At 38.0% G+C, this 19174-nt stretch overlaps 1 protein-coding gene across 2 annotated transcripts in view; it reads left to right on the forward strand.

The window, feature by feature from the left end:
* Positions 1 to 17801, forward strand: part of ano2a (anoctamin 2a) — a 45573-nt gene extending 27772 nt beyond the window's left edge. For both annotated transcript variants that reach the window (XM_067420039.1, XM_067420040.1), the window contains 11 exons: positions 3299 to 3373; positions 3461 to 3662; positions 3814 to 3925; positions 4651 to 4708; positions 4796 to 4896; positions 5124 to 5275; positions 10661 to 10813; positions 10921 to 10973; positions 11118 to 11299; positions 11679 to 11784; positions 15028 to 17801. In XM_067420039.1, the coding sequence (XP_067276140.1) occupies positions 3299 to 3373; positions 3461 to 3662; positions 3814 to 3925; positions 4651 to 4708; positions 4796 to 4896; positions 5124 to 5275; positions 10661 to 10813; positions 10921 to 10973; positions 11118 to 11299; positions 11679 to 11784; positions 15028 to 16143 (2310 nt within the window). In that variant the 3' untranslated portion in view covers positions 16144 to 17801. The remainder of the gene's footprint in view (positions 1 to 3298; positions 3374 to 3460; positions 3663 to 3813; positions 3926 to 4650; positions 4709 to 4795; positions 4897 to 5123; positions 5276 to 10660; positions 10814 to 10920; positions 10974 to 11117; positions 11300 to 11678; positions 11785 to 15027) is intronic.
* The last annotated feature ends 1373 nt before the right edge of the window (positions 17802 to 19174 follow it).

Consider the following 19174-nt stretch of genomic DNA (forward strand, 5'->3'; position numbering starts at 1 on the left):
TCAAGCTCTCGGATTTCATCAAATATATCTTCATTTGTGTTCCGAAGAGTAACAAAGGTTTTACGGGTTTGGAATGACATAAGGGTGACTGATTAATGACAGAATTAAAATTGCGGGTGAATTAACCCTTTAAAGTCCTTGTGAAATCAAAATTGCCACTATTTACTTTGTTAGCATACATTACATGTCTTAGGGTGAACAATGAATCTGTGCAAGTTAATCCACAGAAAAAAAATAGTTTTTGCATGGTAAGCTTTAATCAAAATCTGAAAAGTTACTTCCGTTTTTTTAAACCAATATTTAACTGCGTTACTTTTTAAACTATAGCCAACTACGCCATATATCGGAAGCCAAATTTGTAATGGTATTATTAGCATATTTTTAAAGATCTGTGTCATTGTTGTTGATGTTGCACTTTTGTAAATGTTTTAAATTAAATTTAAGTAAATATTGCTAAAATAAATGTTAATTTAATCTCATGTCCTAACATAACATTTTTAATCAATGTTTTTCTTTTTCTTTCACCATTTAGAAGAATACAATAACCGGTCTTAAGGCCCTTTCACACCAAGGATGAGAGCTTTAATGATGATAATAATGATAACTATAACATTTTAATAATCCTAATTCTATGAAAAAATAGGGAAGTCCAAATCACAACTATAACAGTAACTCCACAGAGGAACAATACCATTGGAATCACTTTCAGAAACATTTTTGACAGCCAAAAAGCATTGAGAGCCAATCAGAATCCATTCTGCTTTAAAGAGCTCAATCAGATTACACCAGCGCAAACTCTCTTTTGGCGTTTAAAAAATACTGCCAGGATTTACTAAATCCTGAGACGTGATGAAAAACTTGTGCTAAAAAAGGCGTGGTCATTTTTGCGGCTGACCATATTGCATATGCATTTATAGGAGTTTTCCTTTCAGACGCAAAACTTATAGGGGGAGAGTATTTTAATGAATCATGCAAGGTGATTTAATAAGGTTTGTGGTGTGTAAAGTCACAAGTCACATTTGTGGTGGGTAAACGAGGCCCACCCAGGCCCCCTCCTAGCTACGCCCCTTGTTTAAAACATGCTTTATTTGGGCGGTAAATAATGGCGCATATACCAGTAATTTGACAAGTGCGAACCTTAGTAAATCACCTTGCATAATTCATTTAATGCATCAAATACTTTTATTTTTAGTGCGATACCTGTATTTTTGTTGCCTTTTTAATTTATTACTAATATTTTGCAGTTGAACCTAAAAAATATGAATCAAATGCGTCGGTTTAGCAAATGGATATTTCCTTCAGTTATTTTCATGCCTTTCCTTCAGTTATTTTCATGTAAGTATGCCTGCCAAAATTTATAGGAGCTACTGTTACTTTCTCTGTTTATATTATTGCTCTATCATCTTTTATCTTTAATTTAATAGCACAGTGAATATTTAGAGCTGCCCCAGCAAGTCTCAACCAGTCAAGAGCAGGGAAGGATTTTCTCTGTCTTTTGTTTTTAGATTAACATTAAGGAAAAATACAGCAGTTATCTGCTCGTATCCAACATACTTGTACAAACATGTTTTCTTTTCAACTCTTTAAGTTCACTTAAGATAATAACTGACTATATTTCACAAGGATACTTGCCTAGATGGTCATTTTTACATAATTTTGTTTAAATTTGTCTGGTAAAGCTCAAGAAGACATTAGAGAGAGAACTCATTTCAATTCACTATTCAAATTTTTCCGCACAGAAACCGTCTTGTTTACTGTACTGCCTTTCTGTAATAATGTCAGAGGTGGGAGTAAGTCACACATGTGCAAATCTCAAGTCTTAACCTTCAAGTCTCAAGCAAGTCCAAGTAATTTATTGTGGCAACCAAGTCAAGTCATAGCTTGGGTCAAGCAAGTCACTGGCAAGTCATACAAATGTTTGATGATTGAACTGAATTAGCGGACTATGGGCGTTTAATTGCAACAAAAAATGCACTATGCATTTCTACTCAAAAAAAGTGTCCACATACAGCTGAGTTGTTAATACAATAAATAAAAAAAATACTAATTAAAACTACATAGCCTAACATGGAAATGTAACTGAAATGAGGCCAATATATTGGGTGAGATGCATTCTCTTTGTATTATTTGACAGTCCTAGTCCTGTACAGCTTGACCAGGTGATGACTAATATTATGACTAAAAAACTTCATGAACTTAAGATTGTGTTTGTGGCTCATACCCTGACAAATGCTCATTAGCCACAACACAGATGTCCAGTACTTGTCACCTGTTTTTAAAATATTAAAGCCATAATGAAACAAAGACATAATTATGTCTAAATGCCCAAATAAGCAAGTATCCTTGTGAAATATAGTCAGTTATTATCTTAAGTGAACTTAAACAGTTGAAAATAAAATGTTTTTGTACCAGTATGTTGGATGCGAGCAGATAACTGCTGTTTTTCCTCTATTTGCTAAACCAATGCATTTGATTCATATTCTTCTTTTTTTTGGTTCCTCTGCCAAATGTTAGTCATATATTAAAAAGGTTATGAAAATACAGGTATCGTAGTAAAAATAAAATTGTTGGTATCAGACCTGTTCTTGAAAAAGTGGTATTGGAACACCCCTAATATAGACAGACAGACAGACAGACAGACAGATAGATAGATAGACAGATAGATAGATAGATAGATAGATAGATAGATAGATAGATAGATAGATAGATAGATAGATAGATAGATAGATAGATAGATAGGTAGGTAGGTAGGTAGGTAGGTAGGTAGGTAGGTAGGTAGGTAGGTAGGTAGGTAGGTAGGTAGGTAGGTAGGTAGGTAGGTAGGTAGATGATTGATTGATTGCGCCCCCCTCATTTTTAGATGAGACCCCTCAAAAATAGAATTATGGCTAGCTACGCCACTGTCTTAAGCCAGAGGCTAATTTGTGCTGCTCTCGGTAGATTGCGTTGGTCATTATGCAAATGATCCGGCTGCGTCTGTGTTCTTTAATTTGCGTGTCGTCAGTAGATCACATGCAGAACTTTCCACTCCCATCTGTGCTTTTATGGGATTGTCAGCTCTCGCTAATTTGCCCCCTTTTAGTAAATCTGGCTCTTAGTGTGAACATTGATGTTCTGTTAAAAAAGGGTGGAAAATAGCATATATTTATAGTATGGGCCATCATATTGGTTATTAACGTAACATAACAATATGCATTGCTTATCAAAATCAGGCAAAATTTTAATTCATGTATAGTTTTCTCCGAGTAGCGAGTCTGATATGGTGAGCATATGGAGTAACATGATGTTGTTCTTGTAGCTTGCCTCAGAGTCTTTGTCATGGACGGACCGGCTGCCAGGATATTGCATCAACATATCCTCTATCCTCCTTATGGTGGGTACCTTTCCTAATAAGAGCCTTTCCTAAGTGTCTCATTACTGTTTTTATATTGTCAAAATTCTTATTTATCTGTTTTCTCAGGTAGGGGTCACATTCTCTGCAGTGTCTGGAGTGATTCTCTACCGCATCATTGTGTTTGCTGTTATGTCAATGAACCCTGATCACGAGGCCAAGGCTAATGTGCGTGTTACCGTGACAACCACTGCTGTCATCATCAACTTACTGGTGGTTCTGGTGCTGGATGAGATCTACGGTGCTATAGCGGCCTGGATTACAGAGCTTGGTGTGTGTGTATATGTGTGTGTGTTTGCACAACAACAATATAAAAACATGTTGCATTTGAAAAAAAAAATCTACTGATTCTAAAAAGGATAAAATTATGCATTGCCGATGATGATTACTATAAATATATGATGTTAATGATGCACTTGCAGAGATTCCAAAGACTGAAGCGACATTTGAGGAGCATGTGATCTTGAAAGCTTTTTTGCTGAAGAGCATGAATTCATTTGCACCTGTCTTCTATGTGGCCTTCTTTAAGGGCAGGTAAAATGGCATCCCATTAGCATCCCACCCAAACTAATGTGACATTCTGTCTCTGTTGTGAGCTATGATAATTGGATTATTATAATGTACTTACTTACTGTTTGTCATGTCCAGTGGGTTGCAGTGTTGTGTGTGCTTACTGTAGTATTGTGTTAATTGTATATTGTAGTGTTTGTTTTACTGTAGTGTTGTGTGTTTATACTGTATTCTGTAGTCTTGTGTCTGTCCTGTGTAATGCATTGTTGAGAATGTTTACATTGTACATATCACTGCAGTGAGCATTTGTTTCATAATAACATTTTATATAGAGAAATCATACAATTTTATTTAGATTTTTGACAATATATATATATATGTCCTGCTCTTTTAAGATAATTATTGTATATGAGTCTCATGCTGTGCATTTAAATTAAATCTTTTTTTAATCAAAATTATTTTTATAATATTAATATTTATTATATATTAATATAATATTAACATATTTTATTAATAAATTTCCAGCTGTGAATTACAGTTCTATAACAACTTATTTTGTGGTGTCTGTGTGTTACATGTTGTGTTTTATGTCTATATAGTGTTTGAGTTGTAGTGCACAGTGTAGTTTGTCGTCGTGTAGTGTGTGTGGCATTAGTGTCTAAAACCAAAATGCTGAATTTCTGGGTTTGCATAGTTTAATCCAGAGAACATTTTAAAACATCTATCATAACTCTGGTGTGCTAATTTAGGTTTGCCGGTCGTCCTGGTGACTATGTTTATGTCTTTAAGGATTTCCGCATGGAAGAGGTAATCATTAAAACAACAATATATTTGACTTCAGTGTTTTAGCGTAACATAACTAACTATTTGCATATACATGTGTTTTTGGTCTAGTGTTCTCCAGGTGGCTGTCTTATTGAAGTGTGTATTCAGCTGGGAATCATTATGCTGGGGAAGCAGCTTATTCAGAATAATGTGTTTGAAATTGCCATTCCGTAAGTGTTTTACACACACATACTGCACACAAACACAAAGTCTTCCCTGTGGCTCATTTTCTTTGATTCCGCAATGTCCTGTTAAAGGAAGCCCCTGGAGTCTCTTGTTAAATTAAATTTTAATTCTCAAAACTGTTTAACATTACCAAAGCAGTGAATATTGAGTACAGGAGGAAGTGTTGGTTTAAAATGACACAGCTTAGGTGGCATTCTGCTTGACATTACAGGAAGCTGAAGAAGATGTATCGCACGTACAAGGAGGAGAAAGATGGATCTGCAGATGAGGAGGACAAAGACTCCAAACGAGAGCCGCAGCGCTGGGATTTGGACTATGATCTGGAGCCATATGAGGGTTTAAGCCCAGAGTACATGGAGATGGGTGAGTACCACATGCTCGAACTTCGCTGGAACCACATGATCGCTTTCATTATTTTACTTGTTTTAAATGCTGTGCATCCTAGAGATATTAAGCAGCATGTCTTGTGCTTGGTACATAGCTAATGACATTGTTGTCGCTCAAAGTCAACCAAAAGAAAAAATAATTATACACATTCCTTTATAGTTGCCACACAATGCAGTTTAGTTGGCTTTGTCAGTGTTTGTTTTGAGGTCACATCATCATAATGTACCTCTACTCTGGGCGCTACTGTCCAATCAGACTTAACATTGTTTTTACTCTGAATTGTCACATAGCTGTTAGTAGCCTGGACAACCAAGGCCGGAGACACACTGCAAGCATGGCGTGAGCGTGGTGTTTCTGTTGCGTGTCAGCCGCGCTTTCTCTCTTTGCACACCAGAAGTGTGTCTCACATGGCGCTGCTGCTGCTATTGATGTACAGGGAAGACCTATACTTCATGTTAAATATAAATATATGTAGCCTACCGATACAGCAAAACAACGTCGGCAGTAGCCTATTGACCATACTTATCTAAGGTATTTATTGGCTAAATAGGCTACAGAATATTTCATTCTGTATTGACAGGTGCAATATTTCAAAATCGATAATTGTTGTTTTTTATTATTAAAATTATGATGAATTGAGAAATCAACTTCCCCTTGAGCCTTTGATATATAAAAGATCATGTTAATATAAGAATATCCTGTAAGTTTCAGAGCTGAAAACTTCCTTGTTAGTCAAAGAAAAGCTTTTATAGACACCAGCCTCAGCAAACGGTCCTGTGCTTCATTCTTACATCATTGCGCGACGAAACACTGCCTATACAGTGCGTCTAATCCAGTAGCCTCGTCCACCGACTCATGGAGGGCTCGTGCTAGCAGGTCAACAACAATAAACATGCAGAGGAAGATAGCAAGATATTGCGCTATTCCTGGTTGTGGAAGAACACAGTCGCTGCATAAGCTTCCTTCGGATCCTAATATTAGGAATGAGTGGTTGAACTTTATTTTAAAGCTCACGTGGGGAAGACATGTTCACTTCATTTCACTGCGGGATCATGGGGAAGACATGTTCACTTCATTTCACTGCAGAATCGTTTGTAAACTTATCTCCGGTCGATGCTGGATTTGGATCCGACAGAAATGGTGCAACACACTGATGTGAGTAAAACGTGTTTTATATGTGAAAGTATTGCATTGTTATAGATCGTTTTGCTTGTCTCTCTCTATCTCAAGTTGACATCTGAAGGGTGGCGCTTATATCGTCCGATCTTGCGGGCTATGTGTAATATAAAAATAATAGTCCAATTAATCGCAGGTGGAGGAAAAATACATAAATCATAGTGTTTGTTTGATAAAGACGTTTACGAGCCCTGTGATTGAGAAAATCATTCCGGTAGCTGCTTCTCCCTCAAAAATAGGCATCTCTTCTATTTCTAGCATGCATGCGTTTTCCTCAAGCCGTGGTTGTCACGCAGGCAGTGTGCAAGCTCCAACCTGCTAACATGGGAGACGAAAATAAAAATGAACATGCGACGCAGCCGAGACGCTCACGCCACGCTTGCAGTGTGTCCCCACCTAAGGGTGTGTTCACACAGTTCAGTTTGCTTGCTTTGTTTGGTCTGGACCAATTTTTTTTTTATCCCTGGTCTGCTTAGCAGTCACATTTTACTTATGTTTTAACACTTAACCTATAGGCATTGGAATATGTTCACAACCTGATTGGTTGGCTTTTATTACGTATATTTGTCAGCGTAACTTACCGAACATCCAAAACAATACTGTGCTGGGCTAAATTCCCTCTTGTATGTGCGTAGCCTACTTATGGTATTTTGACCAGCTGAGAACTCATGAAGAGCTTATAAAATTTGTAAAGGAGTTAAAACAGCAGCAGGAATCCCTTGGTCACACTCACACAAACAAAGGTATACTGCAAGGAGACGTGGTTCTGATGCCTGTACCGAACTGTGATGGGCAACATTGCGATTTAAACAGGCATGCTTGAGTATTCTGTCCACTTCAGCATTGTGTCCTTCAAGACACTAACAGAGCAATCGCACCAGGGTTTGTTTTAGTCTAACCAAACATGCCAAGTATGAACACACAATAAGAAGCTTAGTCTAAATTTTTATTAAAAATATATTGCTAGAGTAACTGCTTTTATTTATTAACATTTTAATTGGTTTAAAAATAGACAGCTTTAAACTAAAGACTTCTTCACACTACAGCAATGTTGTTAAAAATTTTAAAAAAATGTAATGTGTAAATTGATCTATTTTGATTGCAACAAACATTTGCATGCTATCACACTGTGAAAACACTGCCCAACCAATAAGATCTGCAGTTTCAGTCACATGCCCAGAGCTGCTGCTGTTAAAAAAAGATGATTAAGGGAATTATTTTGCTAATGCCAGGTACACACAGCACGATTTTTAAAGTCGTCAGATTGCTGTTTTTCTCACACCACACAACTGTCTGGGGAACCATTTAACTGCTGTACAATGATAGCCCGCAAGAAGCTTGCGATTTCAAGTTGTCTGTGCAAAAAACAAGAATATGAAGGAGTGGTTGCTTGAAAAAGCCATACTTGCTGATGTTCTCCCCCTGAACTTTCCCTTGCCCTGTATTTTGCTCTTTCATTAGCTGTAGGTCGTCGCAAATGTTATTTCAGGCAAAACTAATTTTACACTGCAGGACTCTGTGCCATAAAAAGGTTCAGATATTTAGAATGCTAAATAGCTCACAGGATTAGTGACGCAATGACGCTAAGGTTGGTTCTCTCAGGTTGAGTCTTTGATCAAACACCAATGAATGAGCACTGATTTGCCTCTGATTTTCGGGTACTTGTCTGCAGTTTCCACAAAACTGTCGGTGAGTGCAATCGTGCAGTGTACCCACCATAAGCAACCATGGGTGCGTCTCAATCAGCCTCCTAGTTCAGTAGTCAGGGCACTGATCAGGAAGTCAGCCCGTTTACTTGTGTCCTGAGCAGTATCCGGACTACTGAACTAGGAAGCTGATTGAGACACACCCCATGAATAGCAGAGGAAGAATCCAGAACAGGTGTTCTGTCAAAGTCTGTTCCCATTGTTTTCCCTTAGGTTAGTATTTCCTGTTATGCCGCCACGCACACTGCTCATTGAACTGTTGGATGGATCTTAACCAGTATCAGCTTGATAAATATTAGAACCTTACTGTATAAGAAACATGGGGGGCAGAATCCGATGGCGAGTACTCCAGCTTTTGAAATCCATTCCCCCATTTTCATAGTGAGAGATGTTGGCTTAGAAGTTGTTGCTTCTGCCCTGTATAGGGATCGATCTGCACATTTTCATTCAGCCAGTCTGTTTTTTTATGCATTAGTCTGAACAGTCAATTTGCATACAAAAAACAAACCCATTTGTGTTGGTGTAAATAGGCCTTAAGCTTTGTGATACTCAAGGAATGATCATGGTGGATGGGAGACCATAGACTCAACTTGATAGAGGAGAAACAGTATCAAGTTGATAAGGTCCATGACAGATGTAAATAAATGTAAATCAGATTAACTCTGTAGTTGGTTAACAGGTAGAGTGGCACGAAGCGGATTCTGTGTGTCAATGACTACTGCAAGCATATGCAGTGAAGACCAACATTTTAATTTCATTCTTCAGGTGTGTGATAGTGTGTGAGTACTGCATTGAGTTATTTTTTAGGCTTATTGCTCTGAATAACTCTTTTTAACTTCAAGCATGTGTCTAGCTTATTCTCATTCATGTATATTTCTTTAGCACTGTAATGTGCCAATAATTTTTAGCAGTGCCCTGCTGTCGCACATTGATGAAACTCAGGAAATGCAGCTCTTGTTATCTTTTTTCCCGCCATTCAAGGAATTTTACGGCGTTTTCACTGTATATGGTATGTGGTAGGTAGTGCTGTGAAACATCTTCTGAAAGAGTACTGAATATCCGGATCAAAGCATACCATGCCATATCATAAATATCGTAAAATAATGCGATCATCAACATTAAACATCATATAAATGAAAACTGCCTAATGTTACCGAATTAAATGTCGGCCCAGGAGAAGATAAAGGACTGTGAAGCTTTTGGGGTGTTGGACTCGATCTATTACATCTATGTTTTGATCACCGCTGTGAATCCGATCCAGACATAGTATTTGACAAAAAACATGATTTTCTCTTCTTTTTGCTCAAACTGTTGCTTTTTAGTTTTTTGTATATCACATTCAAATGTTGATAAAAAAAAGAATGCTTTTTTTGCATGTTCAGATATTCATACAACAAAATATTCTTAAAGTACTGGTACTAGTAAAATGAGAAATCACATATTTTAAGGGTATTGCGATACCTTTTTAGTGGCGGTATATTTTGCAACACTATACCTGATAAGTAGCCTGACAAGCCAGACCCACATCAAGATGTTTGGTCTGGAAACTCACCATTGAGAGGGCTCAATCCGAGGGGTGGGATAAACGGTTGTCTTTTTAAACTCCCTCTGCACGCGATAGGATAGCGCTACAACCAACCAGAGCAACGAAGGTGAAGCAGAGCTAGTTGACAGAATAAACTCAGAAAAACTCAGAACACATCTTCCCTTCTTAAGAATGACTTCAGTGCCGTTCTTTGTTCTTTTCTCAGAGAAAAGCTTAACTCCAAGTCTTCCAGAGTCGTGGTCAAAACTGACTCGAAAGACCGCCGTTCGCCAGTTTCTGTGTTTACTAGTAGCACACAAGCGCAACTCGGCCGTCATTATTTTAAGCCCCGCCCACCGACTCTATACATGATGTGACTGGCCCGACCAGACTTTGGCGTTTACAGCTCAGAAGTGTATTTAGAGTTGCCAGACGATACTCGCGGGCAGATTAGATTTGCTGCCGCTAGGGTGCGTCTAGATTTCTAGGCTACCTGACAATTTTCCATTGCTTTACTTTCTGCCAAAATGTAGCTTTGGTTAAAAAAAGAAAAAAGCTTTTGAATCTTGATGCATCTAGAAATAAATACCTTCGGGCTGTAACAGAGAATCTGGCAGTGGTCAGAAACCGTTTGTAACAAAGAGAGAGGAATATTACATGTATTGTAATATTACAATATTACCCCCCACCCCCACCACCACCACCACTTCTGCAAGGCAAAATATGTTACTTATACTTTACACACTAGTCACACAGCTGTATGGGAAGCCATAGTGGCACAATGATTACCAAGAAATCTAAAAATGTTGTATGCCAACACTTGCTCTATACTTACTATTATTAGTTCATTAGAAGAGATTTAGCGATGGTGTTTGAAGATGCCTTTGATGACTTTGAGGAAACCGGTTTGATTAAGGACATGGATCATTGATGTATGTGTTTGTTTGTCTGCAGTTATTCAGTATGGATTTGTCACACTCTTTGTGGCCTCCTTCCCGCTGGCACCGGTCTTCGCTCTGCTTAATAACATCATTGAAATCCGACTAGATGCGGCAAAATTCGTCACTGAAATACGCCGACCTGATGCAGTCAGTGCTAAAGAGATTGGTATGTAATGTAGCAGTAAATATGTACAGACTTACTCATGGTTACACTTAATATGACTGTTATTCATTCTACTTCACACTGATGCAAATGTATCTTTCTTTTCACAGGCATATGGTACAACATCTTGAGCGGAATCAGCAAGTTTGCTGTCATTACAAATGTGAGTGTTAAGACAGAGATACAGAGATTGTGACTGATGGTGAATAAAATTATATTTAGTTGCTGGTGGTGTTTAATATGATTTATTTCATTGCATGCATAGATTTTAAGGTGCTTTTCCTCTTTCTATCTTTATTCCCTCAAGGCATTTGTGATCTCCTTTACATCGGAGTTCATTCCTCGGATGGTGTATCAGTATTTGTACAGTGAGACAGGCACCATGCATGGTTTTACCAACCACACACTGGCTTATTTCAATACAGGCAACTTTACACCTGGTACTGCCCCGCATGACACAGATTTTGATAGACAACTCCGTATTTGCAGGTACGCACAACACATTTACATTTACATTTAATCATTTAGCAGACACTTTTATCCAAAGCGACTTACAAAAAAGGGGAGAGCAATAGAAGCAACGAAACAAACAAGGCCAACAACCTGTAAGAGCTGTAAGAAGTCTCAATTAATTAGCACATTACACAAGGTTTTTTTTATTTATTTTTTTATTTTTTTATAGCCATCTACAATAGCCATCTACAATAGCCACCTACAACAAAAACTCACGTACGCAAAATACAGAACACTGGATTTTGATAGCCATGATGATAATCCAACACACATGCACACACATCCTCATGTGAACTCTACACACCTATATTACCTGATATCGTTCTCTCTCCTCAACGTTTCCTCATCTTCATAGGTACAAAGACTATCGAGATCCACCATGGTCTCCCGAGTCTTACCAGCTTTCTAAGCAGTACTGGTCTGTGCTTGCTGCACGCCTGGCTTTTGTTATTTTTTTCCAGGTCAGTTTTTGCTACTGCTTTTATTGTTTTTCAAGGAATATTGTGGGTTAAATACAACTTAAGCTTTCTCTACGATGAAAAAAAAGTAGTCTTGCCTGTGCAAAATTTTTTAACGAATGTCATGGTCATGTCATCCTGATATCTTTTACATGATATCCATGCGATGATACCAGGAAGAGCCATGATATAAGTATCCCTAAAGCTTTTGCACGTGTTCATATGTCCATATAATCTTTGCATGATAAAGGTAAACAGATTTAGCTTTCTGTTCGCAATGAGGGGACTCAAGCTGTCTAATATACCCCTTTTGAACTACTGATAGGAGATTAAAATAAAGCTGAAGTATTAAAAATATAGGTGGACAAAAACAGCAGTGGCCTATTTACCCGTGATTGACAGATGGACATGATTATTTTAAAATTCCATATGCACATGGACAAATACCAGCTAATAGTATTTTTAAAAAATAATGTTAAAGTGTTAACTTTCTTTGTTATTGTCTTATGATAAAAATGCTTTTATTAGCTTATTAATATTACTAAAATGCCATATGATTTTTAATGAATAGAATTTTCTGATGATAATATGCACATTAACATAAATGTGTCAAACTCTAACAGACCAAATTTGGCAAAATGTTCAGTTTTTTTTTATTTTTATGTATAAACAATTAGTAATTACTTCGTATTCTAATAAGACCCCATTGATATGCATTATACAAACAACTATTGGAGTTAAAAATCTTATTTTGTGTTTATGTAACAACTACTTCTTGGATGCCCTGGGGGTAAGCAGAAAAACACCAAATTTTCATTTTGGGGTGAACTATCCCTGCGAAACACAGATGATTAAGAATAAAGGCATCATTGTTTTATGCATAAGACATACAAGGGCAACCTCCTTTATTCTTAAACGTTTGTGTTTTGTAATTAACAAGCACTGAGCTGTTGTTACATATTGACTTCACCCTAGGCTGGACGATTGTGTATAGAGATTTTTCAATATTTTCTTTCTGTGTATTTCATAACGTCTGTGCTTATGAAGAAATATAATATACATTGTCCTTTCTGTTTCTGTGTACACAGTTTTTACAGCAAAGCATCAAAGCCATCACTGTATGGTGATTGATTGTTTTGCACTACCGCCTTAAACTTGAGATTGCGAGCAATGCTTTTGGGGTGAGGCATATGACGCTTCATCGATAGCGCGCGCAGAGAAAGCGCACGAATACTCCTCTTGCTCTTGAACGGACAAATACACATAAAAGTATGGCAAAATAGCCATCTTGGCGAATATAATAGTAAACACAGCCTGCTATGTGTTAACTGATGTAAATGGATGTGTGTTAATATATTGGATTCAATATATTGCATTCAGCCTTAAAGTGTCAGCAGCCTAAAATAGCCTGCCTGCTTTCTGTGTCATTAAAGGGTTAGTTCACCCAAAAATGAAATTTATGTCATTAATGAATCACCCTAATGTTGTTCCACACCCGTAAGACCTCCGTTCATCTTCATAACACAGTTTAAGATATTTTATATTTTAGTCCAAGAGCGTATACAAGTGTAAGCACACTATACTGTCCATGTCCAGAAAGGGAATACAAACATCATCAAAGTAGTCCATATGTGACATCAGTTACCGTAAATCCTCCAATATATGCCCGGGCCTTTATTTTACTCGAGCGCATCGTGGTCCAGGCCTTTATTGAAAGGATGCCAGAATTAGAGGCAGGCCTCAATTTCTATTTGAGCAAATCAAACTACCAGTAGAATGAATAAAAATGAGATTTTGCATCTATTTCAACCTATAAAATACTAGGTTCATTTATTAAAAACGTACAGTTAGCATAACATTAGGGTATGCATACAGAACATTAACGACAAATACCGGTAATTCAGGCTAAATTCCAGTGTAGAAATATGGTAACAAATAAGTAGCAAACATAGGCTACCAGAAGTGCATTGTAAACACTTAACCATACACAGTGATAATTAGGTTATTGATTCATTACAAAAGGCAACAGACACCTTACCGCTCCAAAGTTTAACCATTCCTGTCTCGTTTGGTTTGAAGTATAAAAAAACCCCTCCAATTCTGTTTAATCCTCGTCCTCCTCAGTTTCCTCCTCCTCTTCATCTCTCCCTGCAAAGTCCTCATCACTCGCGCCAGCCTCTACAAGTTCATTATTGTACAGCTCCTCTTCTTCCTCCTCATGTTCCACTGCGCGTCTGTCATCCTCGCGCAGAAAAAGTCTTAACCTTACTTGCGGCCTGATGGATGGGTTCTCTCCCAAGTCAACGCGATTTTTTTTAAGGTCCTTTTTATAGAATTTTGCATCGCTGCTGTTTCTCTCATACAACTGCAAATTACAGGCTAAGTAAATAGGTTAACACACTTCATGAAGTCACGGGCGCGAGCCGCGTCACATACACGAGACAGCCTATTGCCTTAACACAGCTGTCAATCAAACATCATGCAAAAAAAAAAAAAAAATAGACTGTAAAAAACTATTTTTATTTATTCCAGTATTTGAGATGATTTTGTAATTAATTTAAAATCATTTAAACAGCTGTTAATTAACAAATATTATTATATTTGTATAATAAACTGAGGGGTCTGTCATCTTAGTGGGCAGGCCTTTGCCCGTCAGCCCCGTCCGCTGGCTACGCCCCTGATGTTGGGGCCCATCCAGAAAAACGTTGGTTCTAATAATAGCCCCGGCCGCTATTAGAGACCGGCCTTTATTTACCTTCGGTGACAGCGAGACCGGCCAATGTTGGAGACCCGGCCGCTAATGGAATACAGGCCAATATTAGAAGATTTACGGTAGTTAATTAGAATCTCTTATATATCTCATCGAAAATACATTTTGGTCCAAAGATAACAAAAAAAGATTCTAATTAACCAACTGATGTCACTTATGGGTCTATATCTCTTATGGGTGTTGAACGACATTAGGGTGAGTCCTTAATGACATAAATTTCATTTTTGGGTGAACTAACCCTTTAAGGTTAAACCAAAAATTGTCCATTTTAATTTCATGATTAGACGCAATAACTTTGCGTCTGTTAGACGCAATAACTTTATTGCGTCTAACAGACTTCCACTGTAAGTGCATTTCTTATGTTCTTGCAAACTGAGAAACCAATCAAAATGACTTAGAGCTTAAGTTGTATTTAACACAAAATATTCCTATAATAGTGGACTGGATGTTTGATTGTGTATGTTGTTGTGTTGTAGAACTTGGCCATGTTCCTCAGCATGCTGGTGGCATGGTTGGTCCCAGACGTGCCTCGTTCGCTAAAGGAGCAGCTGAAGAGAGAGAAAACACTCCTGATGGATCTTCTGCTTTCAGAGGAGACAAATAAGCAATCCACTCAGTCGCACCCACTGATGACTACCAACAATGATGTAGTAATCAAGGGTTTAGAAGAAGGATCACAGGAGGAGCTGCCTGTCTGCAGTGGAATAATGTTAAACCAGCCAGATGAAGAGCTGAAAGAACTTCCAGTGACCAGTGAGGAGGAGGAACAGCTTGAGGAAAAATCAGATGAGGAACCCATAGCATCCACCAGTGATCTGCCTGATGATAAACCTCGACATTTGACCTGTGAAAGTCTCATTACAACTTCAGAGTCCCTGTCTAAGATGGCCTGTCAAGAGGAATCACCCACAGCACCATCATCAGCAAGCCAGTCCATTCAATCCATCAAAACCAGCTCACTACCACGACACCAGGAGTTTGACTCGAATGGACCGCCCCCTCGAGACCCAATTTGGAAGGCTAAGAGCCGTTGTCGAACACTTCCACCAAGGCCTGGAGCTCCTGAAGCCGAAGAGCATGCAACCAGACCCAGCCACTCCACCACATTCACACATCTCGACCAGAAAGTTCCTCCATCTCCTTGCGAACTCACCCGGAATGTTCCCAAAACACTGTCTTCAACCAAGCGCTCTGGAAGCCAAACATCTGTCTCGGATTCACTGAATTCAGAGTTCACGTGTGGCCCTTCGATAGCACTTCCTCGCCCGCCATCCAGACCAGAGCTTTCTAGCGGCCTTTCAGCAGTCTTGCCACGTCCTCCTTCAAAACCGGAGCTCGTGGGCAGCCAGTCAACAGGACTAGCACGGCCTCCCTCCAAACCTGAGCTGATGGGAAGCTCAATGAAAGGGCTTCCCCCTCATGATCCAGGCTCGAAAGTTAAGGGCCGATGCCAGACTCTTCCTCTAAAGTATAGAGGCTCAGAAACTCCAGAGGAGACGTCAACCAGACCTAGCCATTCCACCACCTTCACACACCTCAGTCAACAGATCCCACCTTCACCCAGTGATCTCAAAAGTAACACTCCTGTATGAGTGTGACAAGCCGAAGTGGAGAAACACTCCACCTCTTCAGCACCTTGCATCCGATCACTATCAGTGCCAGGCAACCCATGCCATCAACAACTCACCTTTGACTCTCATTGATAAATGAACAAGCATCTTCTGTAACTCCGGATATATTCAATTGTTGATGGCTTGGTAGGGGTTCACTTGGTTGCTACCGAGATATGCTACTTCGGTTGATTGACAAAGGGGACTCCTTTTGCACAGAATCATCAAGTTAATATTGGAGGACCGAGTGCAACCAATCCAGCTTGTGCATTCTGGATATTCTGTCATTCTTCTAGAGCCATTTGAGATGGCTTGATGACTCTTAAACATTGTCTTATACTGTGACTTGCCATTCTCTCTTTCACACATAAACACTTGTACAGACATACACACACCAAATCGCATCCAAATCTTCAACCACAACTGGTGAGGAGAGAGAGAGGATTAGGAATATGGGCCAAAGGGCTTTGCAGTCCATACTGATTTGTTACTCAGCAAGTGGAACTTTCATTTCATAGTGTTGTTAACATGTACTTAACCAGAATAATAACTAAATGTGAACTTCTTAACATAATAATTCAGCTTCAAAATGAGCAAACTTGTTTGTGGAATTGTCTTTTTGTCTTTGGTGGCAATATCTGTAGTGTCTCATCCACATGACAAGTTAGCATGTAGCTTGGCGGTTAGCATGCTCATGACATGATAAAACTGTGATGTTGAAATGGATTCACAAAGCCAATTACACTGTACATTGCAAATACACTGTAGTGTTTTACATAAATCCCATTTAGCACTATGCTAGCACAGCTAAAGCTAATGTAAAGCATGCTATATTCACTGTGAAGAGGTTTTCAGGGATTTAGACCCAATCATCCAAGAAAAAGGTATGAATGCACACTGGCCACGTGCACACTGCCAGGTTTTTAAAGCATTATCCGCATTTATTTTCGGGAATCAATTGCTAAATGATCATTCCATTTGTTGTACAGAATGCAGGTGTAAATCCTGCTACCAAAAACAAGCAATAGTTGGCATCTCACAGCTGTAACAAAGAAGTATTTTAGCCTGTTTGATGTTTTATATTTTAAATAATACTAGCATCTGGTTGTTTTTTTATACATCATTAGTTGTCACTAATAACAAAACTCTGTGTGTACAGATTTGGATTAAGGGATTAGTTCATCCAAAATGAAAATTATGTCATCATTTACTCACCCTAATGTCGCTCCAACCAATATTTTCTTTCATTCCTGGAACACAAAATAAGAAATTCTGTTGATTGATAAAATGAAAGTGAATAGTTAACCTATTTATTATACTTTATAAAATCTAAACAGTACCAAAAGCACAATAAAAGTAGTCCATACGACCGTATGGTTGTATGTCATTCAAATTTAAACTTTTTGGGGTGAACTATTAAAACAACTGGAGTGACAACTGGAGTTCGCTGCAGTGTGGGCATGGCCACTGTGTATTAAACTCTGTTGAGTGGCAGGTGTGTATGATATGCATTGCGCTACCAGGGATCCATTAGCTAAGAACGGTTACAAACCAGCATTCACATTGAACATTCATGTCCACGTTACAGTATTTCTAGAAATGTTGAGAAACTTTGAAATATTTTGATATTATAATGAAAAAAATACTGTTCATAATAAAAAGTTTAAAGGAAGAAGTTTCTGTTTTTTGCTTTTTATCTCTAAGATATGGATTGCATAGTTACTGGAGCCTCCTGGTACAAATAAATATCTTTAAGAAATATCTAGCCTTTGTAATGCTGTATTTAAGGCATCTACCAGCAAGAGCTAACTTGATAGGCTACCGACAAAATCTTGACCCTGTGTTGTTTACTGCCCCACTAAATGCTGTATTGTTGACCACCACTAGATGGAGACAGCAAACCTATGCCAAATAACAATGAGGGCTGGGACACCAGTGAGACAAAGGCCTAGGACCAGGAATCAGGATCTAGTCACGCACAGACTGGTGAGCACAGGTGGAGCCAGTGATTCATACACCTTTACAATATTACAGTGAGAAAATATTTCTTCTGTACTGTATTACCACATACAGGACTTTTCCACTAGTAAAAAAAGTTAAGGAAAATAGAATCAGGCATTGATTAGCTGTTTCAGGTGTGTTTGATTTGGGTTGGAGCAAAACTGTGCAGGACAGTGGCCCTCCAGAACTGAGATTGGGGACCCCTGACTTAATAAATTAGTTTAATGCTAATGCTAATAAAACATAATGACACCTTTGTAAATCATTAGCTAATGATTAAGCAGACAACTGGAAGTTGAAATGCATGGCTTTGACCCGTTGTGGTAATTAACACATTATTTAAATTATTAGTTAATATAATATGTTATAAGAAATTAATACATTATGACATATTTAACTAATAACAATTTAATGATTACTTAATCTATTAATCATGTATAATCTTCATTAGTTGCTGATGCAGTAATCATTAATACATGGATTAGTTTACCATTAGTAATACATTAACTCTAATGATTATCTGTGCATTAGTTAAGCATGAATTAGTGCATATTAGTGCTACTACTAGTGCTACCAGTCTACTAATGTGTCAATGTGACTAATGTCAACAGAATGTGTTAAAGTCAAGTGACCATCATTTTGAAGTGAATCCCAACATTTGGATTGGTTCCAAATTGTGATAGAAACTGCAAAGAAATTCTTTACACACTTTAAGATCTTTTGATTGGTATACTTTGATTAGCATTGCATTATAAATGTATTATTGCTAATATGTACAGTTAAAATAATCCTACAGGTGGCGCTATATGAGTTTAAATACCCCCCCCCCGAAATTGTTCAATTCATTTTAATGTGCATTTCGTCAGCTCAAACTAGTTTTCTAAAATATATGTTTTGTGTTGGTGTCCTGTATATTCCATTAGTATCATTTTAAATAGTTTCCAGGTATGATAAATAGTTTCAAAATTATGATCTAGCAGGAATCACACATTCCTGTAGGATTTCAACTAGT

The sequence above is a fragment of the Pseudorasbora parva genome, chromosome 16, assembly GCF_024679245.1.
Source record: "Pseudorasbora parva isolate DD20220531a chromosome 16, ASM2467924v1, whole genome shotgun sequence".
NCBI lineage: Eukaryota > Metazoa > Chordata > Actinopteri > Cypriniformes > Gobionidae > Pseudorasbora > Pseudorasbora parva.